Source organism: Phalangium opilio, unplaced genomic scaffold (genome assembly GCF_054372755.1).
Source record: "Phalangium opilio isolate 3A_F unplaced genomic scaffold, DU_Popi_V2 ptg000070l_1, whole genome shotgun sequence".
Lineage (NCBI taxonomy): Eukaryota > Metazoa > Arthropoda > Arachnida > Opiliones > Phalangiidae > Phalangium > Phalangium opilio.
Window position 1 is genome coordinate 15,048,650 of NW_028324182.1, and position 14,931 is coordinate 15,063,580.

At 39.6% G+C, this 14,931-nt stretch overlaps 2 protein-coding genes across 3 annotated transcripts; one reads left to right on the top strand and one right to left on the bottom strand.

Annotated features, from left to right (window-relative positions):
• Positions 1-27: 27 nt before the first annotated feature.
• LOC149661946 (nucleosome-remodeling factor subunit NURF301-like) lies at positions 28-11,556 on the top strand. 2 transcript variants are annotated; one of them, XM_089843506.1, is made up of 17 exons: positions 28-1,756; positions 1,833-1,954; positions 2,027-2,232; positions 3,097-3,251; positions 3,321-3,405; positions 3,481-6,171; positions 6,231-6,369; positions 6,437-6,752; positions 6,815-7,207; positions 7,270-7,858; positions 7,930-8,472; positions 8,540-8,801; positions 9,150-9,761; positions 9,833-10,006; positions 10,337-10,532; positions 10,607-10,691; positions 11,274-11,556. In XM_089843506.1, exons 1-17 carry the CDS (start codon positions 629-631, stop codon positions 11,465-11,467), a joined length of 7,890 nt encoding a protein of 2,629 aa, XP_089699632.1. In that variant the 5' UTR covers positions 28-628; the 3' UTR covers positions 11,468-11,556. The 2 variants fall into 2 exon arrangements, with proteins under 2 accessions (XP_089699632.1, XP_089699633.1); XM_089843507.1 differs by having other exon boundaries at positions 6,449-6,752.
• Positions 11,557-13,092: 1,536 nt separating this feature from the next.
• Positions 13,093-14,904, bottom strand: PIG-X (Phosphatidylinositol glycan anchor biosynthesis class X). The gene is made up of 4 exons (XM_089843533.1): positions 14,000-14,904; positions 13,574-13,920; positions 13,453-13,511; positions 13,093-13,388 (listed from the first exon to the last, which is right to left on the bottom strand). Exons 1-4 carry the CDS (start codon positions 14,134-14,136, stop codon positions 13,263-13,265), a joined length of 669 nt encoding a protein of 222 aa, XP_089699659.1. The 5' UTR covers positions 14,137-14,904; the 3' UTR covers positions 13,093-13,262.
• Positions 14,905-14,931: the final 27 nt, after the last annotated feature.

The following is a 14,931-nucleotide window of genomic DNA, read 5'->3' on the forward strand; positions in this document are numbered from 1 at the left end:
TTGATTGGTTGAAACTCTTTGATGGATAATTCGTATGGTAGCTACTAATTTAGGCCTTTTTAACGAGTTTTGTGAAAAATTTTAATTGTAAGTTATTTTTCTCCGATTGAAGAATCATTTGTGAACAATTTGCTTTTTACGCAAAATCCGTAAATAGTAGAACCAAACGCGGAGCTTCAGTTTTTCCGCGATGGCGTCTCCGGGAATTGACCAATCAGGAACGACGCGAGCTAACCGTAGATTGAAAATCCTTTCGGGTTTCTCGAGGCATGCTCGAGGATAGAGGCGCCCAAGCTCGGCTTAGTAGCCTAATTTTAATTACGTGTCGTTTTTGGGGAGCAATATCGTTACGTAACAAAGATTTTTCGTAAAAATAAAACAATGGAATACTTCCGAATGGCGAGGTAACTTCTAATAAAGGATATTATAAAAATATTCGGTAGAAAGTGTATTGTCAGTGGCCAGGGTCACGTGACCAAATCTTCGATGGAAAATGGCGGACATTGCGCTTTTTCACCACTGTGTTTCAATTTATCGGTATTTTCGAGCTTAAAGGTAAAACTTTTCGTCTTTATTTTATTTTATCAACATTTCTCGAACCTATTTACGTAAGAAATAAGTGTCAGACATGTCGACCAGAGGCCGGCGAGGCCGAGGTAGGCCTCCAAAAAGCGCGTCCTATTCGACTAGGCCTAATTTATTGAAAAAACCCCGATATCTGTTCGCGGGGTCGGCGGCGAGCATCGCGGCTGTCGCTTCCCGGGCTTACGACGATAGCCCTCCCGCTAGCGCTCGTAAGGCGTACCGCGGACGCCTTCGCGAAAATAAGGCCCAAAAAGTTAGAAAATTTTTGCGGGACGTGTTTGAATCGGACGATGACGAGGATGACCGGGACGTGGGTGAAGGGGTAGATGTGACCACCGATGAAAGTGATTACGATCGAGACGACGACGATGATGACGCCGCCGAGGTCCCGTCGGACGTCAGTTACGAATCCGACGAAGCCAGCGTGCTATCCCATAGCAGTTACAGCACTATTTCTAGCGTGACTCCCGCCAAGAGGCGCTGGACGCGAAGACCCACTACCCCCGTCTTTTTACAAGACCGCGAATTTCAAAATTTGTCGTTGCCAAAATCTTCCGAAGATCTTTTGCTTCCTCGAGATCATTTAATGCAAGCCTTGGGGATATACGAAATATTAAGAAGATTTAGAAACATTTTACGACTGACCCCCTTTCGCTTCGAAGACTTTTGCGCGGCCCTAATCTCGGAAGAACAGTGCGTCATGTTAGCGGACATTCATATCATGCTTTTGAAAGCTATTTTGCGAGAGGAGGACGCGGCTAATACAATGTTTGGGGCTCAAGATCAGAAAGATAGCATAAATTGCCATTTTTACTTCATGGACAATATGACATGGCCTGAAGTATTGAGATTGTACTTGGAAAGTGACCCCGAGTACCAACACGTTTTACCCGTCTTCAATAATTGCGAATACCCTTTCACTCACGTTGGGAGTAAACTAAGAGTGTTGCAGTTTTTGTGCGATCAGTTTCTTACCACTAGTCTTACTCGCGAGGAGGTTACTTGCGAAGGACTCATACGTCACGATGACCATTGTCGCGTGTGTCATAAATTGGGTGATTTATTGTGTTGCGAAACGTGTTCGGCCGTTTTTCATCTCGCGTGTTTGGACCCTCCTTTGGAGGAGGTTCCCAGTGAAGATTGGATATGTACCATTTGTAAAGGCAATCAGGTAAGATTGAATTTTCTGTTTTTCTTCTTCTCGGAATCGCGTGGTAATGTTTGTTAACCGAGAAATGGGCTAAAAGGTTCCAGGGGTGACGGATTGTATCAGCGAAATTGAAAAAACGGGGCTGTTAAATAGACAGGAACCATTAGGGCTTGATCGACATGGCAGGAAATATTGGTTTCTATGTCGAAGAATTTTCGTGTAAGCTCCCATTATGATTAGGGGGAAGGGATGAGTGGAATTTAAACTTAAATCTAATTGATAAAATAATAGAGAAACGGATGAAGACACGCACTATTACTCGTCTAAAATTCAGTTTCAAGCATTAATGAATGTACTCGATCCAATGGATCTTGAAGCTGACTTATGTAGAGTTTTAAACGAAATGAGAGATGATATTCTTAGACAAATGGATATTACCGAAAAACTTACTAATACCGCTCGTGGAAATAGAAGAAGTTATTTGGAAATTGAAAATGGTTAGCTATCTAAATTTATCGTTACTCGTATCATAAGTTTATAAGATATGTTACATAAGTATGACACTATCTATACTTCGTAATGCTAGACACTACTGAGTGAGTGCTAGTTCGAGAACGACGCGAGACTTGAGATACGCTTCTATTTCTTAACTCAGTGTCATCCCCCCTACTAGGCGCGTACAGTATCCCCTCATACAAGAGCGCGCCTAGAGGGAGGGATACACAGTCTGTAGACCCCCCTCTCTAACGACACAAGTCTTAAGGGAGCTAACAGTTCTGACAGAGAATTTAGAAGGGGAGTGGAAGCCCCCCCTTTTGACTCTATTAAACGTGATGACGCCCAAACAAGATGTCGCGTTGAGCTTTTTGGGGTAGGCGAGTTTCCGGTCACGTGTTCTAAAATCTCTCTGTTACAAACGCATCATACCGGAAATCGACCTGCCTAGATAACGTTTAGCGGACGACGTTGCGCTACATTCCAAACCACCCCTTCCACTCCCCTTCTAAATTCTCTCTGGTTCTGACCCTGAAACGTCACACCCTTCTATCTCTTACTGTAGTTTCATCCCCCTAACGGTTGGAAACAGTATTCTACGCGCGAAAATGCTAACCAGAGAGGGGCTTCGTGACGTCAGACTATCTCTTCCCCCTAGCCAGTTGTTAGCTCCCTAATAGGGACTACACGTGATTTTGCAGTCTATTGACAGCGCCTCACCAGGCGTCTCTTTACGAGAATCTATGACCTACGTCACTTCGTGACAAGCTCCGGTTTGTAATCAGTGACAAACTTATGGAGAACATATCTCACGAACTTATGCTAGTATTTAGCTTCAAAAGCTTTAATATATTTAAAATCTAAAGTCGCGCTTACGAAATTGCTCGAGGAGCAAGCTGCCCAAAAACAAAGAGACGAAGAAGAAAAAATGAGAAAATTAGCTGAAGAGCAAACTAAAATAATGATAGAAGAAAATACCTCTAAAAATTCAGATGATGAAGATACTGACGAAACCGTTAAGGTAGATTCTCTTTAGTTAGACGTAGTTTTAGTTACGGTAAAAATTAAGCCGATTCATTTTTCGGTAAAGGAAAAAATGGATGATGAAGATAAAACGGTCGTTGATATTAGCAAAACAGAAGATGAGGAAGGGAAAGATGAAAATAAAAAAATAGGTATTGTTCTTAAGAGTTCGATTGCCCAAGTTGATTCGCAGACCTAAACCTTAGTTGATTCAAATTATTCAACAGAAATTGTAGATCTCGACGGTGATAATGATACAAATAATGATTCAAAAACTAAAAACGATGAAACTAAACCCGGTGGTGTGGTTACTCGATCCAAAACGGGTTCCTTGCAACCCAGAACTTTCGATATTGACTTACTTACTGGGAGAACGAATAAAAAACTCGCGGAAGACTTAGATTCTTACCTAGTAATCAATCGAGATGGTGAAATAACCAAAGTCACTCGATCCAGAGCGAATACCCAATCTTCTTTGCTCAATTGCGGGAACGGTGGTCCGGTTATCTTTAAACTAGGGATGGAGTCCAATTATAAGAATTATAATAATCAATTTACGGCAAACACTTTGGCTTTGAATAAGCATCAACACGCCGAAGAACGGGATAAGAAACGTCATCTTTCGCACAAATTTAGTTTGACAGCAGCGAGTGATTTTAAATGGCACGGGCCAACTAATGGAACTAGATCCACTTGCGTAACAACCCTGAGACAAACTATGTTGCAGTTTGAAAACAATATACCTTCTTCGTTGTTGCATCCCAATTGGGCCATCCATCGAAGTAATTGGTTAAAAGCGGTTAATATGAGCATTACACCGGGAAATTTTTCGTTGGCTTTGAATATCTTGGAGTCGGTTTTGAAGCCCGTTTTATTCAATTCGATTTGGAGCGACGCGTTGGGACATACGCGATTGAGAAGAACTACCGCTTTAGAACGAGAGGAGCGTAAGAAACAGGAGAAACGAGATAGACGAGATAATAACGACGATGAAAGTGATAGGAGGATGTGGGTTAAGTACACTCTCGGTTTGAAACATCAGGTCTATAAGCAAAAGGGTGAGGAGTACCGTATCACCGGACAAGGCGGCTGGACGTGGACTAGTTGTACACGAGTACCCAAGTTGGCCGATTGTAGACAAATGGGATTAAGGGCCGGACCCCAGAAAGTCGTAATTACCTTGAAAGGCGGTCAAGGAGGGGCGAAAGTTGTCGATGCCAGAGCCATAATTCGACCTCGGGAAGCTAATAAGGCCGCCAATGGTGAAGGAGACGCGTCGAATTCGGAAAACAATGAAGGTAAAGCGTCGAATTCGGAAACCAATGAAGGAAAAGATGGATCCGGTGATAAAGCCGAGGAGAAAAAGGAAATGAGACTGGCCGATTGGATTAAAGCAAACCCGTTAGCCTTTTTGCAACGGCCTAACATTCCGGTGATTGATGTCTCTGAGAGTTTGACGCAACCCATCAGGGTTATCTACCCCAAAATCGCCAAAACTGGCAAAATGGATTCTTACTTGGACCGTAGAGTTAAGATGAAGATGAATGAAGATAAAGCTAAGGAGGCGCTAAATAAAAAAGAAGAGACTATCAAAATTGAGAAGGTCGACCCGTCCGAGGATAAGAAAATTGATGTGGAAACTGTACCTGGGTTAGATACCAAGAAGGATATCGTAGATTCCAAAAATTTCTTGAGTAAGGAAGCGACTCCATTGAAAAATAACAATCAAGTGGTAAAACCAGAACTTAATCTCCTCAACACCTCCGCCGCCGATTCGGTCATAGTCTCCAATAAGGACGAAGACTTAATGGAGGTCGAAGTTGTCTCGACTCCGGTTGAGAAAGAGAAACCCTTGATGAATGGTGATATTACCTTAGGGTTAGATGAAGAATCTATGGAAGTTGAAACCGCGGAAGTTCCCGAGTTTTTACGTACTTGTTACTCGCCATTTTGTCGATCATCTAAGAAAACTTTTTGTTCAGCTAGTCAAGAATGTTATTCTTCAACGTGTCCTTTCAATCGAAAAGGCGGAAACCGAAACTCTACCGTCGATAAGTTGTTCGAAAGTTTGAAGAAACCTTCGCCATTTAAGAAAGAGAAGATGGAAGAAGAGAGGAAGAAAAATTCGGTTGAAGATGAAATTGAAATTGATAAAGGAAGTGAAACAAATCCATCCGAACACGCTTACGCCAGTAAAGGTTCCACTAAGTTGGTAAATACTAAACCAGGTAACGCTAATGGAACCAACGGAGTTCAAACCCAGTTGAACAAAACTGTCGTGAACAACAAACAAGTTGGGTCGAAAGATACCAAAGATTTGTTGAAGAAAGAAACGAATGATGACGCGGATGATTCTACAAAACCCGGTACTGATAATCATGAGAAAGAAAATAAAAGCAGTACTTCTGGAAAGGTTTCGTTGCAACGAGTCACCAAGATGATTAATAAAAAACATAAAAGAGTTTCCAGAGGTAGTTTACCTCCGAGTTCAAAGTTCATCACGCCTAAACGTAAAACCAGCATTATGATTCTACCAACGATGGAATTGCAAAAACTAGCTAGAAGAGGGTCTCATCGCGAAGTTTACGGATTTAGTTATCAAGCGAAACCTAATCAGCATAGTTGGCCTTATGGTCTATGCCCTCGACCCGTTTTTAAAACTTGTTGGCGATACCGAAATCAACTGCTAAAAAGTATCCATGCCGGAGCGCTACAAATGAGAGTACTCTGGGCTTGTATAAAGTGGGATGACTTGCAAGCGAAACCACCTCCTGGTGGAACAAACACGATTACTTCCGAAAATGAAGTTCAAACAATTGAATTGTTGAAGCGAAGGGATGTTGGACCGTTAGATCTGAGATCGGAGTATCTTGTTAGAAAGATTACGGTACCAATTGATCTTCCAACTAAGCCAAGAGGTATTTTAAACATTCCTGATGAGATTTTAATTCGGATTAACGTAAGTTAAATGTTGTAGAGAAAGTAATATCTCAAAGGAGTGGTTTACGAGAAAGACGTAGACCAGAATCTCCCATGAATCGTGGTCCAACAGTTACCGAAGTTTGGGTTCAGGAAGAAGAGTTGGAATTATGGGAAATTAAACAATTTGGGGACAAGTACGCTTGCTTTTTTTAATTCCCCCCTTGATTGAAGTTGTCGTAATTGACAATTAAATGTTGATAGTTTCCGTAAAAGGTTGGCAAAACAGCAACAACAAGCGAAAGAAAAAGCCGCCACGCAAGCGAACACCGAAAAAATTAAAAGCCAACTGGAGCAGCAACTTAAGAACCAAAGGTTGGCCATGCAACAGAAGCGAATCGATCCTAATTCGACGCTGGATAGTAAAACAAGTACTTCAAATCCTCCAATAATTACTCCTCTTACCAAACAAACAAACAACAAAACTATCACAGTATCTATGTCTCCTAATAATCCAGGGAACGTCATCAGTTCTTCGATGTTATCTCCCGCGCTAAATGCCGTCTTGGCCAAAGTTAATGTACGTCAAATTAATTTTCATTATTCTATTTATGGTTTAGCACTTTTAATTACTTATCATAGGCTGGAAAATCTGGACTTACGAGTATTGTTGGAAGTAATTCTACCTTCAAGGGAGTTAAGCGCATATTTTCCAGTAAGGCGAATAAGGATAACAATCCCAATCAAACCGTTACTTTAACTTCACCAATTACCGGAGGAACCGCTACTGTTAAACTACCATTAACCGCGGCTCTTTTCCCCAAATCAAATCAACTTATCGTTAGACCAAACTCTCCCGCCACTCCAGTCTCCTCTAACAAAAATATGTCCGCGATTGTCGGTAATAACAATAGCCCTCTTTCTTTCGTGGCGACTCCGTCCGGAACTACGACGATTCCAACTGGATCCGATCTCGACGTTAACAGACCGACGGTTTTAACTGTAAGAGGGGTTCTTCCACCTTCAGGAATTCAGGTATGTTTTTGTTTATCCAACCTTTAACAGTTTTGTCCATCACAACGTTGTCCTCATCTTAGCAACAAACGCCAACACCGGCGGTTGTTCAAACTCCTTCCTCAACAACGAGCGCTATAAGACCGTCTCAAATTCACGTAATTCAAACGCCCAATGGGCAGTATCAAGTTAGGGGTCTCTTACCTGGTCAACAACTAATTAAGTTGTCTGATGGGAGATTGCAATTGCTAACAATGTCCACTCCAAGCGTATCGACAGCTACAACTCAGCCCACGCCTCCAGCTATCCAGTTGGCGACAATTAGGCCTAATATTCCGGTAGCTGCTCCCCCCGTCGCGACTACAACAACCACTATAACAATGCCAGCGGGAACTGTTCCAATTTCGAGTGGAGGAATACCGATTTCCACTGGAAATTCGCCCATGACTTTTACCATTCCAAGTTCAATGGCTGGTAGTTCATTGGCTGCCGCCATGCAAGCTGGGACAGTTCAATTAGTAACGACCCAAGGTGGACAAACTGCCTTTAAGATTCAAGCCCCAGCTGGATTACAGGGTCAACGAAATATATCCCCTAAATTGATTCAAATTCGACCTTTAGTTCAACCTCAACCTACTGTCGGGCAGCAAATGATACAAGGACAGGTTAAAGGTAAGTTTTGAATAAATAAATGACTACCAATATCGAAGGTAAGTTCTTCTATAAAATCTATATTCTTTCAGTGACAAATTCCATGGCGCGTCCATTAGCTCCCTCAAACGCGGTTAGATTCCAGAGTAACACGGTTACCATTCCTGGACTCGGCACTGTTGTAACAACACCAGTACCCCCAACTAATAACGCGGGTCCCTCTAACACTCAAACTAATCAGGCATCGGTTCTAAACATTACTGGACAACCAAAGATGATGACGGGTGTCAGTCAACAAGCGACTTCCATATTAAACAATCGTAACCTCATTAACCCAACACCGGTTGTTAATGTAGCACCCAAACCAACACCACCATCTCCATCTTCCGCCGTTACTATTAATAATACACCGACTAAAATGACAAAAGCGGAAGCTGCTAGGCAAGCTAAATTGGCCAAAGCTGGTTTGGGTCAAACTACGCCTACCAAAAACACTCCCGTGGCTATTGCACCTTCGGTCGCGATTAAAACTGAGCCACCATTATCTCCTAAGGCTTCATCAACGCCTGGTTTAGCTTCAACACCCGGTTCCCCTCAACAACAATTCGTCTTAACACCTGCTATAACTCAACAAAGTATTAATTTAATTAATAATTAATTACTTTTCAGGTCCCTCCCTGATAACCTTAATCTTTCTCTTAGTCGTTCGACAAGCTCTGATGAATCCTTCAACCACTCCCGAAATTCAACAGAAACTTTTAGCGCTTCAAAGGCATCACCAACAACAGATGCAAAAACAAAGTAGTACCCAACCAACCGAGATTATTAAACCATCTCCGTCCAGTTGTCCCGTTAATCGTACGCCTGTCATCCTACCCATTTCGAAACCGAGTAATTTGGGAGAAAAGAGTTATAGCAAGTCCAAAACTGCCATGACACCCGAAATGAAAGAAGATAGTCAAAGGTTAGTTATCGATTCGAGTTAATTTTGACGGAAATGTAATTAAGTTATCGATTAAACTTAATTAGCCTTATTCCTGATCAGCGCCATCTACCCATAGCGGTGACTTTGAGAACTACTGTAATCGTCAAGCCAATTTATTCAGATGTCGCTAAAATCTGGTGACGTCATTTTTGGTAAGACCCGAGAGTGCCAGTTAGTGACGTCACCAGATTTTAGCGACATCTGATTGGCTTGCCGCTTACAGTAGTTCTCAAAGTCGCCGCTATGGGTAGGTGGCGCTGATCAGGAATAAGGCTAATTAAAAGATAATTACAACGCGAATGTAATTGATGACGTTTCTTATAATAGGGTTCAAGTTTGCCATCAAGTTCTCAAAAACATTCTAGATAAGATCGAGAAAGAGGAAAAGAATCTCTTTAGGAAACAAAGACAAAAAGAAAGTGCCGAAGAACGGAAGATACGCGCTAGCACTAACAAACTCGCTGGTTTACTTTATAAACATACCGAGACATTAAGGAAGGACATCATGAAGAAAAGAGCCTTGGTCGAAAAAGAACTTCAAATTGATATTCAGAATGAGTTGCAAAATGAATTGCGTCGAAGAATGCCAGTTGTCTCACCTCCGCCGCCGACAAGTTCCAATCTTCCTCCTCAACCAATTGTCGTGGCGGTTGGAAGCGGTACCTCCGTTCCTGTAGGTAGTCACGGACACGCTGCAGCCCTGGCTAGAAGTCTCGGGGATTCCAGATCCGTCAGAGATAAAGATAAACCTTTAAAGAAAAGGAAATCGCATTCGAGTGAAAGTGGAAACAATGATAGCGGCTTTGATATTAAACCACCGAAATCGAAAAAACAGAAAATGACCGCCAAAACGGGTGCCGCGTTTATTCATCCTGGTAAAATTAGACGGCCAACGCAAAAGCTTTATTGCATTTGCAAGAAACCTTATGATAGTTCAAAGTAAGTGATTTTGTTCAAACTTAAAAAGCGCGTGCTACGTGTTATAATTGAATCGCAATTTTGGTTAAAAGGTCTATGGTTAGTTGCGATTTGTGTTCAAATTGGTTCCATTCAGAGTGTATCGGACTTAACGAATCGAAAGCCCAAACTTTGGATAAGTACGTTTGTACGGATTGCAATAAAGAGCATCAATCAACATCGGGAGAACTTTATTGCTTGTGTAGACAACCTTATGACGAATCCCAGTATGCACTTTTTTGTTTTCATTCGTGTTTTAATACTTTTCTTAACAAGCTTAGTTACTAATTAGCCTTATTCCTGATCAGCGCCATCTACCCATAGCGGTGACTTTGAGAACTACTGTAAGCGGCAAGCCAATCAGATGTCGCTAAAATCTGGTGACGTCATTTTTGGTAAGACCCGAGAGTGCCAGTTAGTGACGTCACCAGATTTTAGCGACATCTGATTGGCTTGCCGCTTACAGTAGTTCTCAAAGTCGCCGCTATGGGTAGGTGGCGCTGATCAGGAATAAGGCTAATTAATTAATTAATAATAATATTTAACTTTGTTTAAAGGTTTTATATTTGCTGCGATCGTTGCCAAGATTGGTTTCACGGTCGTTGCGTCGGAGTTTTACAAAGCGAAGCCGATTCTATAGACGAATACATTTGTCCAAATTGTCAAAGTAATACGAATATCAATCACGCTAATCTTAAATTATTGGATGAAAAGGATTACGATAATCTCAAGAAGTTGCTAAAAGGCTTACAGGTATTTAATTATACTTAATTATTAATTTAATTTAATTAATGACTCAATTATGAGTTTAAATAAATAAAATATAGGTTCATAAGATGGCTTGGCCATTCCGAGAACCAGTTGATCCAAAGGAAGCTCCTGATTATTATAAAGTTATTAAGGAACCAATGGGTAATTAATAATTAGTTTAATTTAATTTACGTTGTGGAATTAAACAGGGGTGTGCGAGTACTCGTTAAGTTCGAGTACTCGGTTCGAGTATCGAGCCGAGTACTCGACTCGATACTCGATAACAACACATTGAGATACTCGAGACAGATTCGAGTAGCTTTTTAACATCTTAAATACTCTGACAAATACTCGAGTCCGAGGCTTACAACTATAGCAGACGATGAGTTCATGATCATTTATTTTGAAAATCACCCGTTCAATGTTTAATTGATCACTAACAATCTTTTTGAACTAGTTCGATATTAGATAATTGAACATCTTCGTTATTTTCAAGAAATTTACAAAATTGCTACTCGACAAGTCAATATTTGAGACTCGATAATTACTCGAAAGAACAAACAAAATTTGACCTATCTAAATACTTGATACTCGAAAGTATTTTTGAGACTCGGCTCGATACTCGATAAGAAATTAGTTTCGATACTCGGACTCGGCTCGAAACCGAAACAAACGGGACTCGCACACCACTGGAATTAAATTAAATTATACTAATTAATTAAATTAATGTTTATTTCGCTTTAGATCTGAAGAAAATTGAGTCAAAGTTAGCGACTACACAATATACTAGATTAGCGGACTTTATTAGTGATATGACGAAGATTTTTGACAATTGTCGATATTATAACCCGCGAAATTCTCCTTTTTATCAGTGCGCGGAAGTTCTCGAGTCTTATTTTGTACAGAAAATCAAAAGTTATAGGGAAACAATTACGTGATTGTCAAGGTAGTATTTTAGGTTTGTTTCTTCTTACTGAAGTTGCGTTTAAAAGCCCAAATTTAGTATTTTTCCCGGTTCAAATACAACTAAAACATTTGTTGAAAATTATCACGTGGCGAAGAAAAGTGTCATGGTACATTGTTTCTTTTTCTTTCTTTCTTTTCTCTTATCGTTAAATTCTCTTTAATATTAATTAAAATTAAAATCGATCGAGAAGATTTTCAATTGAATCAAACCTTTCATCTTTGTAAGATTCTTTGTTTATTTTGTGTTTTCTGCGATAACTTAAAAGGGAAAAGTTCAGGTAAGATAACATTATACCTTAAAAGAACATTAAAAAGCAAATAAATGATCTTTGATTACAAAATAATTAGTATTTAGTTAGTCTTAAAAACCGAGGACTACTGCGCCACCCGCCATTGCTTTAGTGGCGTCCGTGAAATCGAACCTCTTACGCGCGTGATCGAGTGGGCTATGCCTTACCTCTCACAGCCTGTGAGAATTCAACCAATCCCTTTAGGGGTGGCTATCAGACGTCACTAAAGCAATGGCGGCGCAGTAGTCCTTGATTGTTTTTAAGACTAATTAAATGATAAGAGATCATTAATTATTTTTTTAGTATTTTTCCTTTTATATTTAGAAAAAGGCCGTTATTTTAAGGGATAATGTTATGCTTCCTAACCTTTTCCTCGTAAAGATAAGTTGCAAGAACTTGAATAATATGCTCCCGAATCTAAAGGTCAAAAGTTCATAGACCCATAATTTCCATAAAAAAGAAAAACAAACCATACCACATCATTGTAGATATATATATTATATATGAAAATAAAAAGAATAGCTTAGAATTAGGGCAAATACGCTCTGCTTTGTACAAAGAATATCATCATTCGTTAGTTACATAATAATCGAGAGAAAAGAACCATCAAAATTTAATTTCCGTCTAATAACCCAAAACCAAATTGTGAATATTTTTCTTAACGAGTGTTTATAAATTGTATTGTATTGTTTTGTTTTGCATCCAATCTTCTGTATTAAATTAATATTGTCATTTCATTCTTAAATTCGTTAAAGCAATTATAATTTAATTATTTTGTACAAAATAATAATAAGCCTTTTTCGATAAGTATTTATTTTTTCGCGTTATTTGGCAATAATTAATTAAAAAGGAAAATTTTTTAAACCGCTCGAAAAGTAAAGAGTGGTTCGTGTTTTTTATCGTTTATTTAACAGTTTTTACGATAAATATTGTCGAATGTAAATATTTAACGAAATATTGAAAGGAGTGATAGATAAACTGACGTTTGTACGAAAAAGAATTAATATAATGAAACATAATTCATCCATCGAAGGCATGCGGTTGTCATTTCAAGAGAAAATTGACAAAATTCATAATTAGCCTTATTCCTGATCAGCGCCACCTAACCATAGCGGCGACTTTGAGAACTACTGTAATCGGCAAGCCAATCAGATGTCGCTAAAATCTGGTGACGTCACTGACGGGCACTCTCGGGGTCTTACCAAAAATGAGGTCACCAGATTTTAGCGACATCTGGTTGGCTTGCCAATTACAGTAGTTCTCAAAGTCGCCGCTATGGGTAGGTGGCGCTGATCAGGAATAAGGCTAATTGGAATTGTTTTTATTTAAGTTTTACGAACATCTCAAATCCCTGTAATGTCATATTAATGTCCATATGATATTCTAATGTCAATTGTAATTATTAAAAGTGTCAAGTTCATTTTTTAAAGATTCAATAACGAAATAATGTCAGTCTGTTTCATTTAATTGTGTTTATTTATTTATTTATTAAGTTTTTTCCAAGGTAAATACATCCAAGAAGAGTAAGTATCGTTGTTGTTAAACAAACGAAAGTCGTATGTTCTAAACAACCAACTGGAATGCGAATAATATGCTCTCCTTCCTGGTAATTAATAAAAATTAGGTTTAATTACGGAATTATTTGCTACAAGTGTTTGTTAACCTACTGGTGCGTTTATCAGGCACCAATTTGACCCCCATTCGTGTACGATGTCATCACAATCACCTAAAACAGTAAGGAAATGCTGCAGTTGATGTAACACTAAAGTGTAGGTACTTTTTTTATACATTTTTTGGTTTGTTTTAGGTAAATTTTGGGGTTTTTTAGACCTATTTCCACCCCATCTTTGACCTTTGAACATTCATTTGGTTTGTGATATCTAGCGTGAAATGGAATAGTCAATTGTTGACTAGTTTCAAGTTTTGTTTTCAAGAATAAATTAAATGGTTGTGAATTATATTCTGGTAATTCAACGTTAATTTGTGAATCTATATGATATTTGAACGGATTTTCTTCACGGTTTTGTATTGAAGTTAGTTCGTATGGATCAACATATAACCCTGATGGAAACTCAAATGAGAGTACCACATATTTGTTAATCAACTCAACAGTGTTGATATCGGCAATCAAAAGCCTGTAAGTTAAACTTTGAATATAACAGTCTATTTCTCCTTTTGTGAATTAAAATTTGTGATTTAGGCTGTAAATTTCACCTATGAAAGCCATTTAGTTTGACTGTGACTGATACAGAAACATTCGGAAGATGCTGGCAATCTCCGTTACTGGCTGCAAAAACATGAGTTATGCCGTGACATAGCCATGCCAAACAAAGAATAGGCGACATTATCATGAATTTTAATCAAATTATATTTAAAAGTTTGTTGTAATCATAAAAACGGTGATATTTCATCAACATATATACGGGAACAACAGAGTACGGTGAGTACCAACACATTTTCAAATTTTGGTGCCGAAAAAAGGCGGGAGATGGCGGCGCTGGCGTGACGTGAGGGGCTGAACTGAACTGTTGGGGGAAGGAACCGTAGCTAGTACCGCAGAAGGAAACAATCCCTTCAAGAATGATTCAAGATGGCCGCCAAGATAGTTAACGGTGAACTTTCTGTCGCGTGCGAAATAGCCAAGATAACTTCGCCTATGATGAGGACATCGGAATCTGTAGAAAATTACGTCAATGGCACGGGTACCGACACGTCGGATCTACCGGTAGCGGATAAGGTAAGATAAGATTATCTTTATGCTCTATTATCTTTTGTCAATAAGCGCGTTAAGCCGTAGCTCGATAACGCGGCGCTTTAGGCCTTGGGCCTGCATCTTCCATTGTGTTACTAGCGCGCGCGAACCTTCTCCTAGAGTTCGCGGTTTTTCTCAAGCCTAAGAAATGCTGAAATTCGCTCGGAATTCTTACTCAATTTCGGCCTCTACAATTTAATAGGTTACGTCAAACCTTGAAACGTCTACTGCTAGAAGCCCAGACAAATTTTCAAGGTCCCCTTTGAATATATGTCGCGCCAAGGCCTCCTACTATACCCTTTTGCTAATATTTTGATAGATCAATCGCTTTATACGAAATCCGAACGGCAAGAAACAAAATAAGAGATCTTCTCTACCCCCCTTTTCCGATGCT